The following is a 20,325-nucleotide window of genomic DNA, read 5'->3' on the forward strand; positions in this document are numbered from 1 at the left end:
ATCACGCGACGGTTAATATCATGATGAAATACAACAAAGTAACGTGAATTTTATTTGTTTCGTAACGTATCCTGGAAACGAATAATAAATAGATTGTAATAAATAAATTAAAAAAAAAAAAAAAAGGAAAGCTTTTATTTTCCTTTAAAAAAATCCTATTTCCTTGATATTTAAAAAAATTAGGATAAAAAAATACGATTACTATTATCAATATATTATTATCCATCCATCTATCCATTTCAAAATTGTCTATTTTCTCCGGGCTTACCTCTCAACATGCGTATCGGATATCGGATATCCACTCATAAATTCTAAGCCCAAGCCCAAGAAGAAAAAATTCGAAGGAAAAATTCTATAATATCTGCCGATGAGGATATCTCGAGAATACGCGTGGGATAAATTTTAAATCAGTCAAGCGTGCACGCATCTCGCGGAAATCTCGAATTTAACTTTCACGAGTTGCCGTGCGATGATCCAACCATGCGATACGCGTTCTTAAGAGGCGCGTGTACACCTTGGGAGGAAAAGTTAATCCAAAGTTCGAAACCAAGAGCCGTGGGGAGGACGCAGATTTTATTACTCGCGCGCTAGGTTAAGAGAGTCCTGGAGAGAAATTCGTGGAAAGGGGAAGGAGGGGGGGGTAAGATGTCTTGATGGAATCCTCAAAGGATTTTGCATCGGGTGTTGTGTTTGTCGGAAGTGGAGCATCCGATTATTCCCTTTGCCATTAGACGCGCGAGGAACGTTGAATAGCTTGTTAAACATCCACCCTTTAAATAGAACCTCTTTGAGCGGAACTCGGATGTTCCATTTGCGGTGGTGGACCATCCGGAATAACGGCGCCATTTCGAACGTCCACGGTATGATAAGAATTTCCTTCGTCCGTGATTTCGATCTCGTAACGAAATCTCTATCTAATTAAAGTATTCCCTCCTCTTCAAGTTATTCTTATTCGTCGAAATATGCTCGAAATATTCTTCTTTTCCACTACGTGGAAAGAAAGAAACGTTCCTCGCATCATCCCAATGTGAATTGTTAAAACGAGTTGGAAATGGGGGAAATTTAAAATGATGAAGCGGAGAACGTTTAATCCGATAAAAAAGAAAAAAGTGGAAAATTTTTCCACTTCTCCATACAGAAGAAGAATAAAGAACATTTCGCAATCTTTTCTTTTCGCCCACGAATGATATAATGTCCTCTATCTTTGCTTCTATCGTTACCACACCCCGACGTTGCATTATTACATTACGTAATTACGAGTTGTGCAAGTTGAGCGAAACGAGGTAGCAAAATATATCTATATCTATATCTATACCTACCACACACACACACACACACACGCACATATATATACATATAAAAAAAAAAAAGAAAGAAGAAGTCGATCGTTATCTATCATAATCCGAGAAAGGGAAAGGAAAGGGAAGAGCGGAATTCTAATTCCGTCCCTAACAAATCCGTGAATCAACCGCATCTTCGTGCCCGCACCCTATAATCGTATCTCGTGCCGGAAACAATGCTCGTACGAAGCTGTCCCCCTGTGTATACGGACAAGGCACTCCCACACGGGGAGCGCACACATTGCACGTCCACCACGATGAAAGAGAGTAGGGCTTAATCAGTTAGTCGATAGGCAAATTGGCTTAGAGGCAGCGACCGACTGGGTGGTTTACAGAACCAGCAAGCCCCGCCAGTGGCCAGTGGCCGAGTGGCGAATCAACCCTTCGCCGATAAGAGTCGCGTCGTGTCCCCGATCCTTGCTAGGGTTTCCTCCACGGCCCGAAATTGCCACCGGTGAATTTCTACGGAGGGAAGCGTGATATCTCTGTTTCTTCCTCGACCGTCTTCCCCCGACGAACGCGAAACAACAATTTTGGCGCACGTAGGACGGCGAGGAAGAGTAGGGACACGAGGGGCAGGTTTCGTAGGAATATTCGTAGATCCCGATCCTCGATGATCCTCGTTCGAGGATCGAGGCGACTGTCGCAGATCGACGTAACGCGCTCCGGCCACCGACTTTGATGGATATTCGAGGGAAGTTGCGGCTGGTGGGCTGATAAGCTGGCCGCGATAAGGAATTCTGGAGTGGTTGACAAAGAGGATCGGACACGGTAGAATGTGCAGCTGATCGGTGAGTCGAATCGATCGTTCGATTCTTCTTGGAAACTTTGCCTCGTTTCCATCGGCGCGCGTATATACTTTGTTTCGTTACACCAGCTACCTCTTTCTCGAATCAATCTTCTCCGAATTTGTGATGATTGGAGAGAGCGTTCAAATCTTTTCAAAGAATCTCTCTTCGATTATAAATATCCTGGCAATTCAGAGCGTGTTGATCGATCTTTTATCGTGGAAAGAATTAGAACTGCGAGGGGAAGTTTAAACAACGTCGACCTAAATACCCTCGTGCGTTGCTGATAAGCCCCCCTCTCCTCCTTCCGTAAAGGAGGTTTCCAGCGATGGGAATTCATTTCGAAATCTCGAATGAATATTTTTCGCTTTCGAAATTATCGACCCTTTTCCTCCGTTCATCGATCATCGACAGCACCTCGTTTTCATCATCGTTACTCTACTTCTGTTCCAGGAATGAAGAGACACTCTCTGGTGATACTATGCTACTACCTGTGCACGCTCTTTGACATGGCGGCCCTACACTTTCCGTGAGTAGGCGAACATGTTCGAAAGTTGTATAGGAAAGCCGCGAATACTCGGGGTGCAGGATACTCGAGATCGACTCATCATCGATCGATCTATCCATCGATGGAAATCTCTCGAGCCTTCTGTTCTCCCATCTACGTTTTCTTTTTTTCTTTTCTTTTTTTTTTTCTTTTTTTTTTCTTTTCTTTTCTGGAGGACGATACACCGGCCTACTTGCAAAAAGAACGAATGGACGTGCGTATCGTGGAACAATTTCAGCGGAAGGGATCGTCGTTCTTTTCTCTTTTCACCACTGTTTCTTTCTGTTTCGTCTACCAACAATAACCGTTTTGTACGATTTTGTGAATCGATGATAATTTAACGCGACATACGGAAATAATTGTAAAAAATTTCACGACTCGTTTCACTTGAGATTCTTATTGAAATAATGACGGGAAAGGGGGGAAAAAAGGGATAGGAAAAGTATGGCGGTAAATTCGTTCTGATTGCAAATTATGGCGAGGATAGAGGCTGCCTCAGCATCATCCGCGACTCTGTCGAGTTTCAGCGAGGAAATATGCGAACCGGTACTTTCCACGGAGGTCGAAGGCTGGCATATTAAAGTCGATAGCCTATCGTCCAGTACGTTTCGACTTTCGGCGAGAAAGCGAGGGTACCGTTTTTTTCCCAAGATCGAAAGGTAACGCATCACATGATCATGACATCATCAAACAAATTTCGATCTCTCTCTCTCTCTCTCTCTCTCTCTCTCTCTCTTTCTATCTCTCTTTCTATCTCTCTTTCTTTAAATCTTTATCTCTCTAATTCTTTCCTCGAAATATCCCACCTTCTCTTTTTTCTTCTCCGCTCAACAAAACTCTATCTCTTTCTTAATTTCTCGTTATTCCAACCGATCTCCGCGAAACTGTTAAATCTCTTCCTGCAAAGAACACACAGCTTTCATTTAAACTAAAATCGCGAATTTCCTTTATTACCATTCTTTTTTTTTTTTTTTTTTTTTTATTACCTGCCTCCGTTACTGTTTGCTCGACAAACAGAAATATCGAGCCGACAGGAGGAGTATTGGCCGATCCTATGGCGGGGAGGGGGATACCGCGATCGATCGAGAGGAAATTGAAGATTTCTGAAAAGTCTACGTGGATTATCGGTTTTTACGACGCCACGTATAAAAACGACGCCACGATCCATTTGAATCGCCAATCCACTCGAGTCGTATGCCCGGATAAATAAACGTCGATCTCGCCAACCAACCCTTTATCACCCCACTTATATCGATAATCGATATTATCATCCTTCTTCCGTCCCCCTCTTCGAATAATTTGCATTCTCCTCGAACTAACCGCCAACAACGTTCGCAAGGTGAAATCAGATCGAGAAAATTTAGATGTAAGAGCAAGCTTCAGATGTGACCGAGATCGTCCAGACTTACAAAGAAAAACTCCTCCCCGAAGTTAATCCATTCCTCCTCCCGGATATCAACTCATAAATTAAAGATCCAAGGGGGCAGATCGAGACGAAAGAAGATATTCCGTGAAAAGGGAGGATCGGTGTAAATCGGGCAGAGATGATCGAGAAAGGGTTTGTAAATAATTGCGCGTCGAACGAGGATTTGGAAATTCTCGGGGAAACCGGATTCAGAGGTCGTAGGTTAGCATATTAAAATGTCCGCGTGTAAGGAACACACGTATCTCGGCCGGAGGTGTGCCAAGCACGAAGACCTATTATGGCTTCTGCGATATTGCTGTTTCATCGGAATCGCGCCAATATTTTAGAGTCCGGCACCGTTCGACCACCGTTCGTGGACTTCCCCGATCTCCTCCTCCTCCTCCTCCGATCCATCCACTGTTCCCGATATTTTCGCGGTGAAAAATAACCGCTGGACAATTCATCTGGAGGGTGTGTGTATATTTAATTTATTTCGAGGGTGTCGTAAATCGTGCGAAAATAAAAAGGGGATGCTCGAACCCCCTGACAATTCTTCTTCCTTCGAGACACGACAATCGAGGTGGTTGCAACATTAGTGGGGCGAGTTGTGGGGCGATTGAAAAGATTGCGAGAGAATAATGAAAAATAGGAGGAAGGGAAAATTTTAGGAAGAGGGATGAAAATAAATATTAAATGTTTATCTTTAGGAACGTGTGGAATGTATCGGTGTAATATTCGTCTGGAAAATACGCTGTGTAATTCAACGCTCTGGATTAATATTTGAGTTCCCCTCCCCTTCCCTCCCTCCCTCCTTCCTTCCTTCTTTCCCTCCTCCTTCCTCCCCCTCTTTTTTTCCCTTTTCTGATAAAAATATTTTACACGATTTCAAAATATATATATATATTTTTTTTTATTTATTTCAAATGCGGTCTTTACCGGTATTCAGTAGTTCTATTTGTCAGACAACGTTCGTCAGAATAATTTATTTAGGCTCGATATAACGAAATAGGGGAGGGGATACACGATTTTAGAAGGGATCAAAGAGGGGCGAGTTTCGGTGCACATTTTTTTTTTTTTTCGCGCACATTTACACGCAATTACCATATTCTATACATAAAGAAGTAGTTAATACGTACGGTTACGAAATAATGCAGAGGAAAAATTTAAACGCGAGCGAGCATGGGGAAATGTCGAGGTCGGTGAAAAACGGTTACGTGTTGCCTCGATTAGCATATTCTATAAATATACAAATAGACGAGTTGTTCTTTCTCGTCGCGTTGAAACTCAAGAAGAGGCGGGCAGACGTTGTTCGGAAATCAATACCAAAGTCTCTTAGTTAACGATCAGAGATGAAAGATAATAACGTAATGAAATTAAACTGGAGATAGACGCATTCGCTATCGCTATCGTAATCGTGGAAGAGAGAAGAAGAAGAAGAAGAAAAATCACAGGCGAAGAGAAACGATCGAATTTACTAGTAAAACAATTAATAAAATTGAACGAAAGGACACGATCGAGAATCGTGAAAGATCCAATTAAGAAAATTACCTTACAAAGAGATCCGAATTTTATAAAAATCATTAACCCAACATATACATCTCGATCATCGAGAGAAGAGAAAAATTAGAGCGCGAGAAAAGGAAAAACTTTACACAATCATTTTCACAATCTTATAAATCTTGTGCCATCCCCGCGAACATAATGGCGAACACAATGGTTACCTCGCGCGAGAAATTAATCTCCGTCCTCAGCCTCGCTTCTCCTCGCTTCTCTGCCTTTTTTCCAGGGAGTCGGATCTCGAGTACGGGAGAAAGGAGTCCTCCCTGTCGCTCAAGGACATCCTCCCTTTGAACCCGAAGCTGTACGACAAGCACAGGGCGCCCAAGTTCCTGGGCCAGCCTACCATCGTCTACTTCCACGTGACGGTGCTCAGCATCGACTCCATAAACGAGGAATCTATGGTAATTCGGCCGGGTCGTGCTTTCGTTTAATTAACAGGCGCGTTGCACGCCTCGAGCAGAGCCGAGCGAGGTGAATGGGGACGAGTGGAGAGAGGGGTTCGGTTGAAGAGACAACCCGACAACACGGTTGGCTGCGACGTTTCACACCTTTCGAAAGGAATCTCGCGGTTCCAACGCGGAGCAAAGTCGTTTTCGTTCTTCTTTTTCCTCTCATTTTCAGCGGCAACGCGTGTGCAAATTGGGCCAACGAGGCGTGCACGGGTTGCTCGGTGTGTTTTATTTAAACCCCTCGGATGCGAAACGTTTGAGAGATTAGTTGGAACGAGACGATGAACGAGGGTCGAGGATAAGACGCGATGATGGCCCGCGCTTATTGAATTAAAATCGATTTATAACCGGCCGGCTTTTTCACACCCGATTCAAATTAAATTATTCCCGTTTTCGTGCGCCGCGCCTGATCATTTCCTATTGCGAATCTTTCACAGAGCAAGTAAATTCGTGATAATCGAAACTGTAATATAATAATTTCATTAATAACCGATTAATTAAGCGTTCATATGAATACGTACTCTCTTTGAAATGCATGAAATGTATAATAACGAATCGAATAAACTAATCCTTCCTTAAAAAAAAAAAAAGAAAGGGAGAGTCAAGCTATTTTCTATATAATTCTAGAAAAGTTATCTCCCCCTCAAAGGGTGAATATTTTCGTGGAATTCAATTGCCATCTCGAAAGCATTTTCGAAAAATAAATGAAAATAAATCGGATCGATGATGTTCTTATTTATTGCACTTGCAGACGTACGTTGCGGACATATTTCTGGCGCAAAGTTGGCGGGATTCTAGACTACGACTTCCGGAGAACATGTCCGAGGATTACAGAATATTGGACGTAGACTGGCTGCACAATATCTGGAGGCCTGATTGCTTCTTCAAGAACGCGAAGAAGGTCACCTTCCACGAGATGTCGATACCGAATCATTATCTTTGGTTGTATCACGACAAAACCTTGCTTTACATGTCGAAGTAAGCTCGATCTTCGACACTTCCACTTTTTTGCGATTAATCTTCTTATCCGTTTAATATCGACGTATGTTCTCGTTTCTCTCCAGATTGACGCTCGTCCTCTCCTGCGCGATGAAGTTCGAGTCCTATCCCCACGATACTCAAATTTGCTCAATGATGATCGAAAGTTGTACGTATTATTACTTTTTGTATCAATCTTACAAAGAAATTTTCGCTTTAATTAATTTAAACACCGATCTCACTTTCTCCACTTAATAAAACAATTGCTTGAATAATCTATATATTCGCAATGTTGCAAAACAAAATTATTGCTGACTTTGATATTATAATTTATCAACCGAACTCGCATCAACTCAAGATCTGTTTTAACTTACTGTGCATTGCAACAATCTACTCGCACATATTAATCGAACGTTAAATTATTAACCTAGAACTCCTGCCCTTCAGCCAAACAGATCTTCCTCTTCCCCAATTCCAAATTCTCCAAATCTAAACAACTCCGAAACTTTCGTTATTCCAGTCGAATAATCTTGTTACAACATTCCCAAAGTTTCCACCTTGATCGATAGAATGAAAAAAAAAAAAAAAATCGATCACTTTTCAGTGTCGCACACCACCCAGGATCTGGTGTTCATATGGAACATGACCGACCCCCTGGTGGTGAACCCAGAGATCGAGCTACCCCAGCTGGACATCTCCAACAATTACACGACCGACTGCACGATCGAATACTCGACAGGGAACTTCACCTGCATCCAGATCGTGTTCAATCTTCGACGCAGGCTTGGCTATCACCTGTTCCACACGTACATACCGTCCGCGCTGATCGTGGTCATGTCCTGGATCGCGTTCTGGATCAAACCTGAGGCGATCCCGGCCCGGGTCACCCTCGGTGTGACGTCACTGCTGACCCTCGGTAAGGTCGTCGCGCCTGCGATCTCGTTCCCCGACCGCGGATCGACCGAATTTCCAAACTTCCTCTCGATCCGATCGATCGAGTCGAGAGGATCGTGGAAGTGTTCCAACACGCGTCCAATTTCGATTTCAGAACCGAGTAATCGAATACTGGACAATTAAATTTCGAATTTTATCGAATTATTATTCTGCTCGTTCGATGAGATGGATATATCTATGGATTCGTGGATTTTCAAGTGTCGTTGAGTAGCTTGAACTCGTCGACGATTGATCGAAGAATACGTATATAAAGAATTCGAATCTAGATACTCGAGTATCTTCGAACGCATCGAATTTGATATTCCATCTGGATATCAGTTCAGAGCAACAGGTAGAGTGCTGATAGAAATTGTTCTCGGGATTTTCTAGATCTTGCATTCTTTTCCTATATTTCCCTTCTTCTTTCTTCCCTTCCTCTTCTTTTTTTTTTTTTTTTTGTTTATCTTTCCTCTCGTTTTAACTCGTAACGAAAGTAACGAGCCGCGGTTTCAAATCGAGGTTGGATCGAGGTTTTCCTTCCGCTTCTTTCAAAAATCCGCTTTCGAGTTGAAACGAATCGCGGAGCAAGAAGAGAAGGTTTTTTTTTTTTTTTGAAACGCAACGCCCGAAATAACGAGGCGTCTTTAAATCGTGGAATTAAAATTCGCCACGTCTCTGCTCAATTTACGATCGTCAAATGCGCGTCGAATCGTTGAAAGACGCGTATATATACAATGTTTACATGATACTTTCACTTGTGTGCGACGAAATACCGTAAATCAAACGAGAAATATTTATTAATTGTTCGATTTACAGCGACTCAGAACACGCAGTCTCAGCAATCACTGCCGCCCGTCTCCTACGTGAAGGCCATCGACGTGTGGATGTCCTCGTGCAGCGTGTTCGTGTTCCTCTCGCTCATGGAATTCGCCGTGGTGAACAATTACATGGGACCGGTTGCCACCAAGGCGATGAAGGGCTACTCGGACGAGGATCTGAGAGAGGCCATCGACGAGTTCAAAGTACGAATCGTTTACTTCTCCAAAACCAAATTCATCCAATCCGTTAACCATCTCAAATAGCTTTCTCTACCTTTTTTTTTTATCATTTTTTTGGCAAAATTAATCGCAACAATATACCGGTTCCTTGTTCAAAAAGTACGACAACCAGTTTGTACACGTCGATCGTAGAAAAAAAAAAAGAAAAAAAAAAAAAAACCAATATCCAAATTAAGCAGGAACGCGTGTTAAAAATATCCTGTGTTTCGTACTCGTGGAAGGTTGTAAATTCGCGTTGTCGTTAATTACCGCGGAAATGTCGAACGGGGAAATGGCACAAATGATCCCCGGCGAGGAAGAGGGGAAAATTCGCGGAAAAACCGGGGAAAAAAATAGAGGACAGGGGAGGAGCGAGGCTGGTCCGCGCGAGGTAATTCATGCGGCAGCGCGTTCTCGTTTCTCATTTACCCAAAGAATTATGCATCTCGAACTTACAATTAGTAAGGGTTAAGCGTTCCTGAACCTGACTCGAGGAGGGTAATAATAAATAACCGAGTGGTAGGAGCAAAAATTGATGGTGCAGAGTTTCCTCTCCGCTCTGGAAAACGTGAACGAGGAGAACGAACGAAATTACGGGGAAGAAAAGATGAAACGGAGGGGGGAGGAGAACTTTCCTTCCTTCCTTCTTCTTCTTTTTTTTTTTTTTATTTCTTTTATTCAAAATTTCTTTTATTCGAAGATCGAGATCGTTTGATTCGCGAAAGATAAATAAAAAGATAACGAAACGAAGCGAGGGTGGAGAGAAAAGGCACACCCGATATATTCGCGTGACATTCTGGTAACACCTGACACACTTAGAAATTCAGCGGGCCGAAAGTGTCGCGACTTTAATTAACGCGCTGGTTCCACGAAAGTCTGCCAACTTTCCGCGGTGTGCAGAAACTTGGTAAATTAAAAATAAAAGATGAGGATGATGGAAAATTGATAGACACGATATTTTTTATGGTGGATAATTTAAAAAAAAAAAAAGAAAAAGCATCGTCGATACGTCGCGCGAAAGAGAAGAAAATTCGTATATTTCCTCTTATTTATAACCGGTCTTTGCTCTTGGAAAATTTTATTGTAATAATACAGAATGGGTGTTTGCATTCGACTCGTGTTGGTTTATGCGTATTTATATAATATTAAATGATATTATGAAATAATAATAATAACACGAGGCTAATTTCAATTTGAATTTTGTGATTCTTCCGATGTTAATGTACAACGAATGAATAATTAATACGATATAACAAACGGTCTCTGTTTCATACTTATTTGTAACGATTTATGACAAATTTACGTTTTATTTTAAATGTTCCCTGTATTGAGAATTGAGAACGACAATCGTATATCGACGATGACTTTTTTTTTTTTTTAATTTTTATTAAAACGAGATATCCATCTGCGACAATAATAAACGATTTTTCACAAGGGGAGAATAATAATTTTAATTTAAAATTTTCCGCGGATTTTCAAGAAACTCTTCTCTTCTCGAAGAAGAGAATCGATCGATTCAATGAAAATTAATTAATTCTTGTTTCGAATTTTTCGCGTGGAATAAAGCGTCACCGTCCGTTTTCTAAATTACTACATTTATTCGCTAATATCGAGAATACACGATCGTTCGAAATTGATAATGGGCGCGCATACACCATTGTTTAATCAACGTGTACTATCGCCAACTATCGTGAATTTTTCATGGAGCTGGCCTCTGAATTTTTTATGCTTCCGTGTGTACGCGCGTAACTCCACCCTCGAAAAGCGCGCAAACGTTAGCTTTCACGGTCCACGAATCGTGATCGTGTCGATTTTTCTCTTTCAACTCCACGGACGAGATCGCGTAGCTTTTTAGAGAATTTGCAAGGCGACTCGTCGTCCCTTTGCACGGAAAAAAACATGGTTTCGTTTCATGAAATTAAACGTCAATTACGTTGAACGTGGAGAAAGGTACGGTTTTGAAACGGATTCGAAAAGGATTCGAAAAGGGAATGCAGGTTGAATTTTAAATTATTATTACTTTCGAAGCAAGGGGGACTAAGTTTATCGAACTTTGCTGAAAGTATCTGACAAACGGTGACCCAATTATCGCGATCGTTCGTTCGTTTCACAGATCGCGCAAAATTTTTATATCGGTGAAACGAAACAAAATATTGTTACAGAGCAGTTCTTCGTGTCTCTTCGAAGTGAAAATAAGTTTTACGTTTTCTTTCGAGACGGTTTAACAAAAAAAAAAAAAGAGAAAGGAAAGAGGAAAGGTAATCGCTCGTCCCGCGTGAAAACGGCGAAAAAGATGCGTTTTCCATTTGCGAGGCAGAGGGACAAACATTATCTCGAGGCGAAATTAGCTCGTCCCGGGTAAGAGTAAAGTGAGAAGTTTTCAAAAACTCTCGCTCGGCCAACAACTTGACGCAAACTTCGTCCAAACGAAATGGATCTTTCGATCTGTCTTTCTCTTTCCACGCTTTCTCCAATCTCGTCGATTTCGAAATTATAACACGATCAAACCGTTTAGATAGATCCTCGACGAGCTAAAAAAAAAAAAAAAGAAAAGAAAAAATTAGAAGTATAAAATCACCAAAATATAAAATTTAAATCGAATTATTATTTTATCTTAAAGAGAAACACACGTGGCGTTGTGAACGAAGAACGAATTGTCAGAAACGCTTCTAAATTGCAAAATGAACCTCCGGGGGAAAAATGTTACGCGGCGTATAAACGCAGAAGGGAAGTTTCCATTTGTGGAAAGTGCCGAGAAAGAAAGATTGTCTCTCGTGCCTTGAATAAGAAGACGCGAATTAATTTAAATTTCATTCGAGCCACCCCTGAGATGTTTTGGTGGAAATTCGAAACGCTTTTACGTCCAACTTAATAATTTATTGTATCCAATTGACCACGCTGCTGTAATTGCGTTATTTCCAACTCCGTTATGCGCGTTCCGACTCGTTTTTATTTTTCACGCTAGAATATTTATTCACATCTCTCTCCTTGGCCTGCATCGATCCCGAAAAAAATTCATCGTTTCCTCCAAATTCACCGCCATTCTTCCGTCCGTTCGAGTCGAAAATTATCGTAATCGAAGGTTTACATTCATTTCACTGTTTCGCAATTGTGAATTCTCTCGACAGACACCGATGAGGAACGATTCGGAGAGGAACAGAAGCCCGGTGAGGCCGGCGACCGTTCAATACGACACCTGCTGCCAGGGTCGAGCGACTGCGATTTACATCGACAAGGTGTCCAGATTCTTCTTCCCCTTCTCCTTCCTCATCTTGAACGTCGTCTACTGGAGCACCTTCCTGTAGAGAGGATCGAGGATCGAGGAAGAAACGACGAAGGAAGAGGAGGAGGATCGTTTCAAACGGTGTTTTCTTTTCGTTCGAAATAATCTTTGTTAATCCTCGATGATTAAAATTGATCGTCGCAACGAAAATCGTAGAGCATTCCCTCTTTGAAAATAAGATCGAGAAAGATTAGGTTTCATCGAGCCGTTAACAAAGAATTATCGAACGAAACGGGCGGGAATCCGCTAGAAGAATTTCCAGCACCTTTTATATACAATTATATAGAGAAACACGCAACCGTCTAACGAACGGTTAATTAATCGTAAGAGCATGTTAGCTGTTAAGATTCGCGTTTAAGATTACTTTAAGTGATATAATTCGAATTGAACGATCGTGTACTCACCCCTCTTCGACGTGAATCGTACTCTTTGTCATCGTTGAACGCGAATTTCCGCTCGTTCGTCGCGATTCAATTTACCCTTTACTTACTTACCCGAGTCTTGTCTCCTCGAGTTTTGCTACGATAGATACATAAATACGTACGTACATACATGCATACATACATACATACATACCTTTCACTGAACGTTCACGCGCGCTCAGCCAAGCTCGTTTCTCGTCGTCAATTTAAGGGTTATATAAATAATTTATCCAAATCACGAGACGATGGGGGAAAAGAGAAATAAAACAAAACGCGGGACGATTCGAATCTCTTTTCACGCGAGAAGTGAAAAGAAAAAAAAGGCGGAGGTCACCTTTGCTAAAATGGAACGATTGGAAATTGATAAGACGCGATTTATAAATTTTTATAGGCTTGCCGCATGCGAAATCCGTTTCGAAATCTTAGGTAAGGTTGTTTTTACAAAACGAAAAAAAAAAAAGAAAAAAAAAAGAAAAAAAAGAAACGGCCGCTCGCGTGAACGTTCGAATCGCGATTACGGAACAACAATTTTACCCGTTGTGCGCATAAGAATTTAAAAGACAAATAAACGGAGTATAAACACGTAAAGGGATGGAGAGAGAGAGAGAGAGAGAGGATCGTTTTCCCTCCCCCTGCTGCGTGATAAACTGCAAGGAAGGGTCGGCCCGGAATGGGGAGGAATGAGAAAGACGACGACCAGCTTTACGAGGCAGCTTATTTATTCTTTCAGCAGCCGATAGAGAGCTTTTTATATTATACGGGTATTCAAACAGTTGCCCCTCCGCCGTTCCTTCTTCCTTCTGCCTTCTGTCCTCTTCTTACCCTCGCCTCGGATCCTGCTGCTGTCTCCTCGTGCGTCCGAGAAAGATCGTCGACCTAGAGTCTCTAAATTCTTGGACAAACTTTAACTTAATCCATATTTTAATCAAATCGGTGTATTAAAAAAAAAAGAAGAAGAAGAAAAGAAAAATTCTTAAAACTGTTTGTCGATCGAAGGATAAAAATATTTCTCGGTATCTGCCGTGTAAAAAAAAAATTTCTTTTAACCAGATTATTAAAGATACACATGTCGAGCAAATACCTGAAATTCTCTGAAATCGAGAAAGTAAACTTTGCGGCGAACCGCTCCATTTCGAGCCATCCTTGCACGGGTCGACGATGTGCGACGAGGACGTCGACAATCAGGATTAAAAAGAAGAGACGTTGGTTTCGTTTTCGGAGAAAAGAAAATTTTTCTCGGAAAGAAAAGAAAAACGATCGAAACGTTTCCACTAACGAGGCCACTAGCATACACGAGGAGAAAGGGATCTCGCGCGAGGTGTCTCACGGTGTGAAGGAGTTTTCGTAGAGAAAACTTGGAGGTGACGATAAAGGACCAACGTCATTTCCCTTATACAGGCGACCCCTTTTGGATTACGGTACTTTTAGCAGTGACGAGAATCTCGCCAGTAAACGACCAGCAGTAATTAATTGGAACGAACATACGGCCTGGCTCCGGTTGCTCGCCGAGAATAATTAAATCCGCACGTAAGGTGGCGTAATTGTGACGCGACCGAATGCCTCCCTCCCTCTCTCTCTCTCTCTCTCTCGTCTCTCGTTCTCTCGTTCTCTCTCTCGCGAGACGGAACACACCGCCTCCAAAAGATGTTCCACTTTTTTTTTCCTCCGCTGCCGCTTAATTAAAACAACGCGTCGTCGACTCTTTTCGCCTCCCTCTTTCTCCCTTCCGTACGATATCTCTTGGTGACGCTTTAATAATAATTCCAAACAAAGGTTCCTTTTTTTTTTTTTTTTTTTTCTAATACATTTTTAAACGGCCAAATCGTGCCCACGTTCATTCTCGATCTTTATATAATAATCGATCGAGTTAGTCCAAGTCTAGTCCAACTTTCTTAATATCTTCATCGATAAGAATAATTAATAACGATCGTAATACAAGTAATGCGTGTATAGAATTTTCTCCAAGAAACACTAGAGACGAAGATAGAATCCGTATCGAATCTCTTTTCTCCCTTCGAGAAAGAAACGCGTTGGTTAAAACGGCGTCAATGTTCTCACGCCTCTAAATACGGTGGAGGATCGGAAAGATTGAAACGGTGAAAAGATTCGTTTGACTGTTTTTTCAGCTAACACGCGCCGCCACTTGAGGTTATTTCATCTTGAAAACGTCGCTTTGTAGGCCGATCTAACCGTCCCTCTCTCCGTCTCTCTCTCTCTCTCTCCTTCTCCGGATCTTCACCTCTGTCCATCCTTGTCACCCGCGTCTCCAGCCATCCGATCCGGCTCGTTTTTATTTCGAGACAGAGACAGGGAGGGTGAGAGAGAGAGAGAGAGAGGAGGGGGAAAAAACGAAAAGAATCGACGCGATGAAAGAGCTCGAAACGACTGCGACAATGCCGCGAGCACGCGTTTGCGCGTGTGTATGTGTAAAAAAAAAAAAAAAAAAGAGTGTTCCGTTCCACGAGGAGGAGAGAGTTTTTAATCATGCCATTTTATCCTGAGAGAGCCTTTGTACCCGGGAGGATAGAAAGATACTTTCATCTGCCCCGCACTCCGGCTTCTTCATCCCCCTCTGTTTACGAGTCGATCTCTCGTTCCCACGATTTAACACCCTCCCCTCACGGATTCACCCCTTAATCCCTTCCGATGGCCCGTGTCACGCGATTCCTCCTTTTCTCTTCTAACCTCTCCTTCCTTTATCTCTTCCTTTCCTTAATTTTCTTTCTCGCGCGAATATTTTCCGTCGATTCGACTTCCAATTCATGGAAAAATCCATTCGAATTCGTTGCTTCTTCCCTTTCTCAATTCTATTCCCTTTTCTTTTTCTTCGTTTTTAATCTAATTTCGGTATCGTTTATGGGTGCCAAAGAGGAATGAAAATATCTTTGAGACGGCGAAAGTTATTTCGATCTTCAACTTAATCTTTCGATAATCAAATAACGAAAGCCTTCGCTCTTGGCCTTTTCTAAATTCTTTGCAATCCTATTAAAAATATCTCTCCCCTATCTCTTTCGTTCTAATCCTCGCCCATTCTCCTCCTCCTCCTCCTCCTCCCTCCCCCTCTCAATCCCGATCGCTGATTGCCTCTTTAAAGAAAGAGAAAAAAGAAAGAGTTAATAAGGACGGTAGAGGCGGGCAATTATGAAGTCCGTGAGAGAAATTGATCGTAGATCGATCGAGATTTAACGGCATCGAGGACAGAGGGTGGCCCATCTTTAACAAGATCCCTTCGTTTGCGTAATTAACTATCGACTTTCCGTCGACAATCTTGTTAACGAGAAGCGCGCCGATCGTTAATGGATTCCGGGGGAGTGGAGGCGGGCGTGCAACCAGAGACAGTGAAATAATTACTCTTTGCTTTCCTTGGAATAATTCGAGCGTCCCACGTCGAAAAATATGAATAACGGATTCGAAATCGAACCGACGAAATCCAACCGCTCCTTTCCACCCGCTCTCCGATGGAGAGAAGCTCGCCCGTCCCTGTCAGAAATAACATCCGGGAGAGGAACCGTCTCAATTAAAATCCATGCTCCACGAGGACGAGGTAAGGAAAAGGACGCTCTATTATCAACGAAACCGCGTCGAGGGAAATTTCGACCGGTTTCCTTAAAAATATGATATTCGACACGGTAACCCAGATCCAGATCTCGCCAGATCCAGAATACAGAAACCGTGTTCCGTATGAATAGTTTCGACGGAATTAGCGAACAAACGGTCCACCGAGTTACGACCTGAATTTATTTAAAAGGAAAGAGAGAACGCCCGATCATCAATCCCCCTTTGAAACGGGGAGGGGATGCTTGCCCCGCGTTGAAATTTTCCAGTAAATCTCCAACGCGAGATCTACCCATCCATCCATCTATCCATCCGTCCATCCTACCTTCGATCGGGATAGGGAAGGTTGTATAGGAAATCAGCGCTGGTTTCTGCCATCGTTCACTTTCCAATTTAAGCCTCGGCCCGATATATCGACACGTCGTCCTTGACCGATGTTCCGGAAATAAAGCGACCCAACAACCCGTGATTCGTGGTTGGCGGAAAAGTGGTGTGCGATCCACCGGATAAAAATCGAAAACAGTCATAAATAGACCGAGATATATATATATATAAAAAAATACGCGGCAAACATCGTGTCAAATCAACTTTTCGAGTCGTGCGGCTAACGAGCACGTCCTGCTCGCGCAAATACGAATCAATTTCCGGCGTGGACGCGCCACCGTCACTGCCTTTGCGGCTGTCGTTCGGCAAACATCAATTAATTCCGTGTTTTCTTTTCGAAGCATTCGTTTAGCGGGGTTCGAAACGAATTCGACGGGACTGTTATATATGCGATCCCGACGAATCGACGCGCGATCGTGGAAAGTTCAACGACACCTTTGACACGGTTGGATTGATCGGTTGGAGGTTAAGTTCAGGCTGGAGTGGAGTGGTTGGAGTGATTTAAAATGCCGTGTTAAAAAAAAGAAAAACGTTGGAAAATTTTGGACACATTTTTCTTCCTTTTTCTTTCTTTTTTTTTTTTTCACTCGTCAAGGGTACAAAGTAGAGACGAGAATAATGAAATTCTTCGATGATATCTCGCTTGATAAATGAAAGAAGGATCGTAGAACGTGTTAAATAATGAATTTCAATTTATTTTTTTTTCTTTTTTTTTTTTTTCTTTTCACTTTTTGAGAGTAAGGCGTGGAAGCTACCGAAGACGGACAACACCATCGGCTAAAACGTCTTCACCCCTTTTCTAGTTACAACTATCGGGTGTACTTGTTACAACGTGCTGGCGCTTGACCGCTGTCGATAATTCTTCTTTCCAACTACCTTTTCCAACTTTTCTTTCTTACACTCCTCTCCGTCCACTTATTATAATATACGTACGTATATTTATTTATTTATTTATTCATTTATTTATTTATTTATTTATTTATTTATTTATATATATATAGATTTTTTCTCTCCTTTGTTTTTTTTTTTTTTAAATCGTCTCCGTTTCTCTCCGTTCTCTTCACTCCTTTGCTTCTCTCTCTCTTATATTTTTTTTTTTTTTTTTTTTTTTTTTACAGTTGTACGATTAAAAATATCGTTATTGCCAAGTATGATCGATAACACGGTGCGTAACCCCGAGCCTCTGACCGGAGAGACAATATCCCTCGCTTATCAAACTAAAATGCATCGGAAACTAGACATACTATAGCAATATACAATTCGACGAACATCTTATTACGTATTACGTATTTCTTCTTCCTCTTCGAGTTTCATCCTTGTAATTCTTATTTTTCCTTTTTTCTTTTCTTTTTTATTTTTTTCTTCTTTTAATATCTCTTTACACGGGGCTACAGCCAAGGCGATCGCTTTCCTTTCGAACTTGCCGCCAATTTGTTTCTCGTCGCGCGCGAAAAATTGGAAAATTTCAAGGAGACGCTCGAGAGATTTTGACGATCGTTTCAAAGATTGATTAAAATTCGTACGAGAGTTACGAGATTAAAAAAAAAAAAAAAGGTTCAAAAGAGAAGCGACCTCCTTTTCGATCGTTTTAAGAAAAATATACATAAATAACGAGGGAATATGATCGACGAACTACGTGCTCCCCGCGTTATGGACGATCCTCGCCACAATCGCCACAAGTCTCGATATCTCGCCACTATCGTGGCTCGATTAATCGTCGCTTGATTGCATAACAACTGCCTAGTTACCGACCGGGAGACGCGATTTTGTGATTGATTCTGACCTAGATGCGTTGAGAAACTGTGGTTACAGGTATCTGCGGGTTTCTTCGTTCGAGGCACACGTGGCTAGAAACGTGTGACGCGTGTTTAGAATGTTTATATTGCGAGTATACGCTTACGATACACCAAGAAATCTTATGTGGAATATACTTCTTAATTAATTACGAAATCGTATCGAAGGAAAAATGAAAAGTGACAATTCGAAAGAAGAGGGAAACGATCGTTTAAACGCCTACGCCTAATTTAATTCGATAATCAGACCTACGAATTAATAATCGAGAATTAATAAAAACGAGATTAAAAACTGAATCACTAAAGAAAAAATCACTAAATAATTCTACGGGAGATAAAATTCTACGCGGCAAGAAATTTACCACTTACTTTCGAAATTTCACAATTTCGTCTTCCATCACTTTCGCATCAATATAGCCCATTGTTGTACATCTCAGTTACGTATTTTAAGGCAAGAGATTGATACACAGGCAAGAGATTCTTCGATCCTCGACTCACCAATTCAGATTTTCCATTCGAATTCTCGGTTTCTCAACGCTTCCATCATCGCGGAGGACTCTGTAGAACTCTGCCCTTCGATCCAGCGCGGAAATTTCGCGGAAGGAAAGACATAAGATGGCGCTTATTAATTCCGGCCTGCAGAATCTCGAACGCAAGCTCGATCTCCCGGTGTCGAATCGCAATCACGAATTATGTCGAGCGTGCCAGGAACAAACGGTCGATCCTGCTACGCTCGCAGGTCCTTTGGACGGTGTCCTGATTACAAAAGGATCGCTCTCCCCCCCCTGCCCCCTTCCCTTCCCCCTGCCCCCCCCCCGTTCACGAGTGCAAAAAGCAAGAGGGTAAGCGGAGGGATTGGCGCGGAGGGTGACGCTTTTCGGCGACGCGAAACAAAGCGGAAACGGTTTGACCGATCGATCGATCGATCGATCGATCGATCGAATTCACCTCGCGACGTGGTTCATCTTTCCAAAAATGCGCGCGGTTGGTCTTTCCAACGAATTATGCGAAGCGAAAGCGGTTCTTTCCCTTTTATCCTCGTTCCTTCGTTCGGATCAGAACAATCGATCCCCAACCAAGTTTCTCGAAGATTTGATTCGGGATGAATTTATCGCGCGGATGAATCTCGAGGATCTTGCAGTGAAGGGGGAGCTGTGAGCTGTGATTCGATCGCAACATTAGTTATAGAATTATTATTGCTTCGATTATATTAGATATAAAATATTAATTGGAAACCTTTTTTTTCGTACAATGGTTATAATAAATCGTTAATTGTAATTATACCCTCGAAAATATATCACAAAAAATTATCTCTGTTAATTTAATAATAAAATACATAATTACCTATCGACTTAATTTATTATTATTATTATTATTATTATTATTATTATTACTATTATTATTATTATTGTTAGAAATGTTTCCCGCGAGAGAACAGAGGTCCAGAAAATATCCAGAGGTTCTTTCTTCATCACACAAAACAATCCGAAATCCATAATCCATGTATAAATCGTTCCGCCATTTTATTACACCAAACTATATTGTATAGATATAGAGTATAGATCCCGTTCGTAATATTGTAATAACTCGAATATATAGTTTCTACTCTCTTCGTCTCGCTGCAAAATCCTCAATTGTTGGAAAAAAGAAGATAAAAAAGAAAAAGGAAGAGGGGGGGGGGCGGGGAAAAGAAATTCTTCGTTCGACGAACGAAAAGCGGAACACCCTCCGTGGTATCCCTTCTACTGACGATTACATCGCGGGACAAGTCCTCCCGTCAGGACTTCGGAGCGACGAAAGAAAACGAACGTGAAAGTCGGACGAGCGTGTTTGGACGCGAATCGTATCGCT

The 20,325-nt window shown here is 41.9% G+C and overlaps 1 protein-coding gene across 2 annotated transcripts; it reads left to right on the forward strand.

Annotated features, from left to right (window-relative positions):
• The first annotated feature begins 1,693 nt into the window (after window positions 1-1,693).
• Window positions 1,694-19,258, forward strand: HisCl1 (Histamine-gated chloride channel subunit 1). Of its 2 annotated transcripts, XM_086911547.1 has the most exons (9): window positions 1,694-2,131; window positions 2,582-2,657; window positions 3,203-3,334; window positions 5,867-6,041; window positions 6,841-7,067; window positions 7,154-7,236; window positions 7,672-7,983; window positions 8,817-9,022; window positions 12,166-19,258. In XM_086911547.1, exons 2-9 carry the CDS (start codon window positions 2,584-2,586, stop codon window positions 12,340-12,342), a joined length of 1,386 nt encoding a protein of 461 aa, XP_086767673.1. In that variant the 5' UTR covers window positions 1,694-2,131; window positions 2,582-2,583; the 3' UTR covers window positions 12,343-19,258. The 2 variants fall into 2 exon arrangements, with proteins under 2 accessions (XP_086767673.1, XP_012346942.1); XM_012491488.3 differs by lacking the exon at window positions 3,203-3,334.
• The last annotated feature ends 1,067 nt before the right edge of the window (window positions 19,259-20,325 follow it).

Source organism: Apis florea, unplaced genomic scaffold (genome assembly GCF_048593485.1).
Source record: "Apis florea isolate Af1SG1 unplaced genomic scaffold, ASM4859348v1 contig_3325_pilon, whole genome shotgun sequence".
NCBI classification, from domain to species: Eukaryota; Metazoa; Arthropoda; class Insecta; order Hymenoptera; family Apidae; genus Apis; species Apis florea.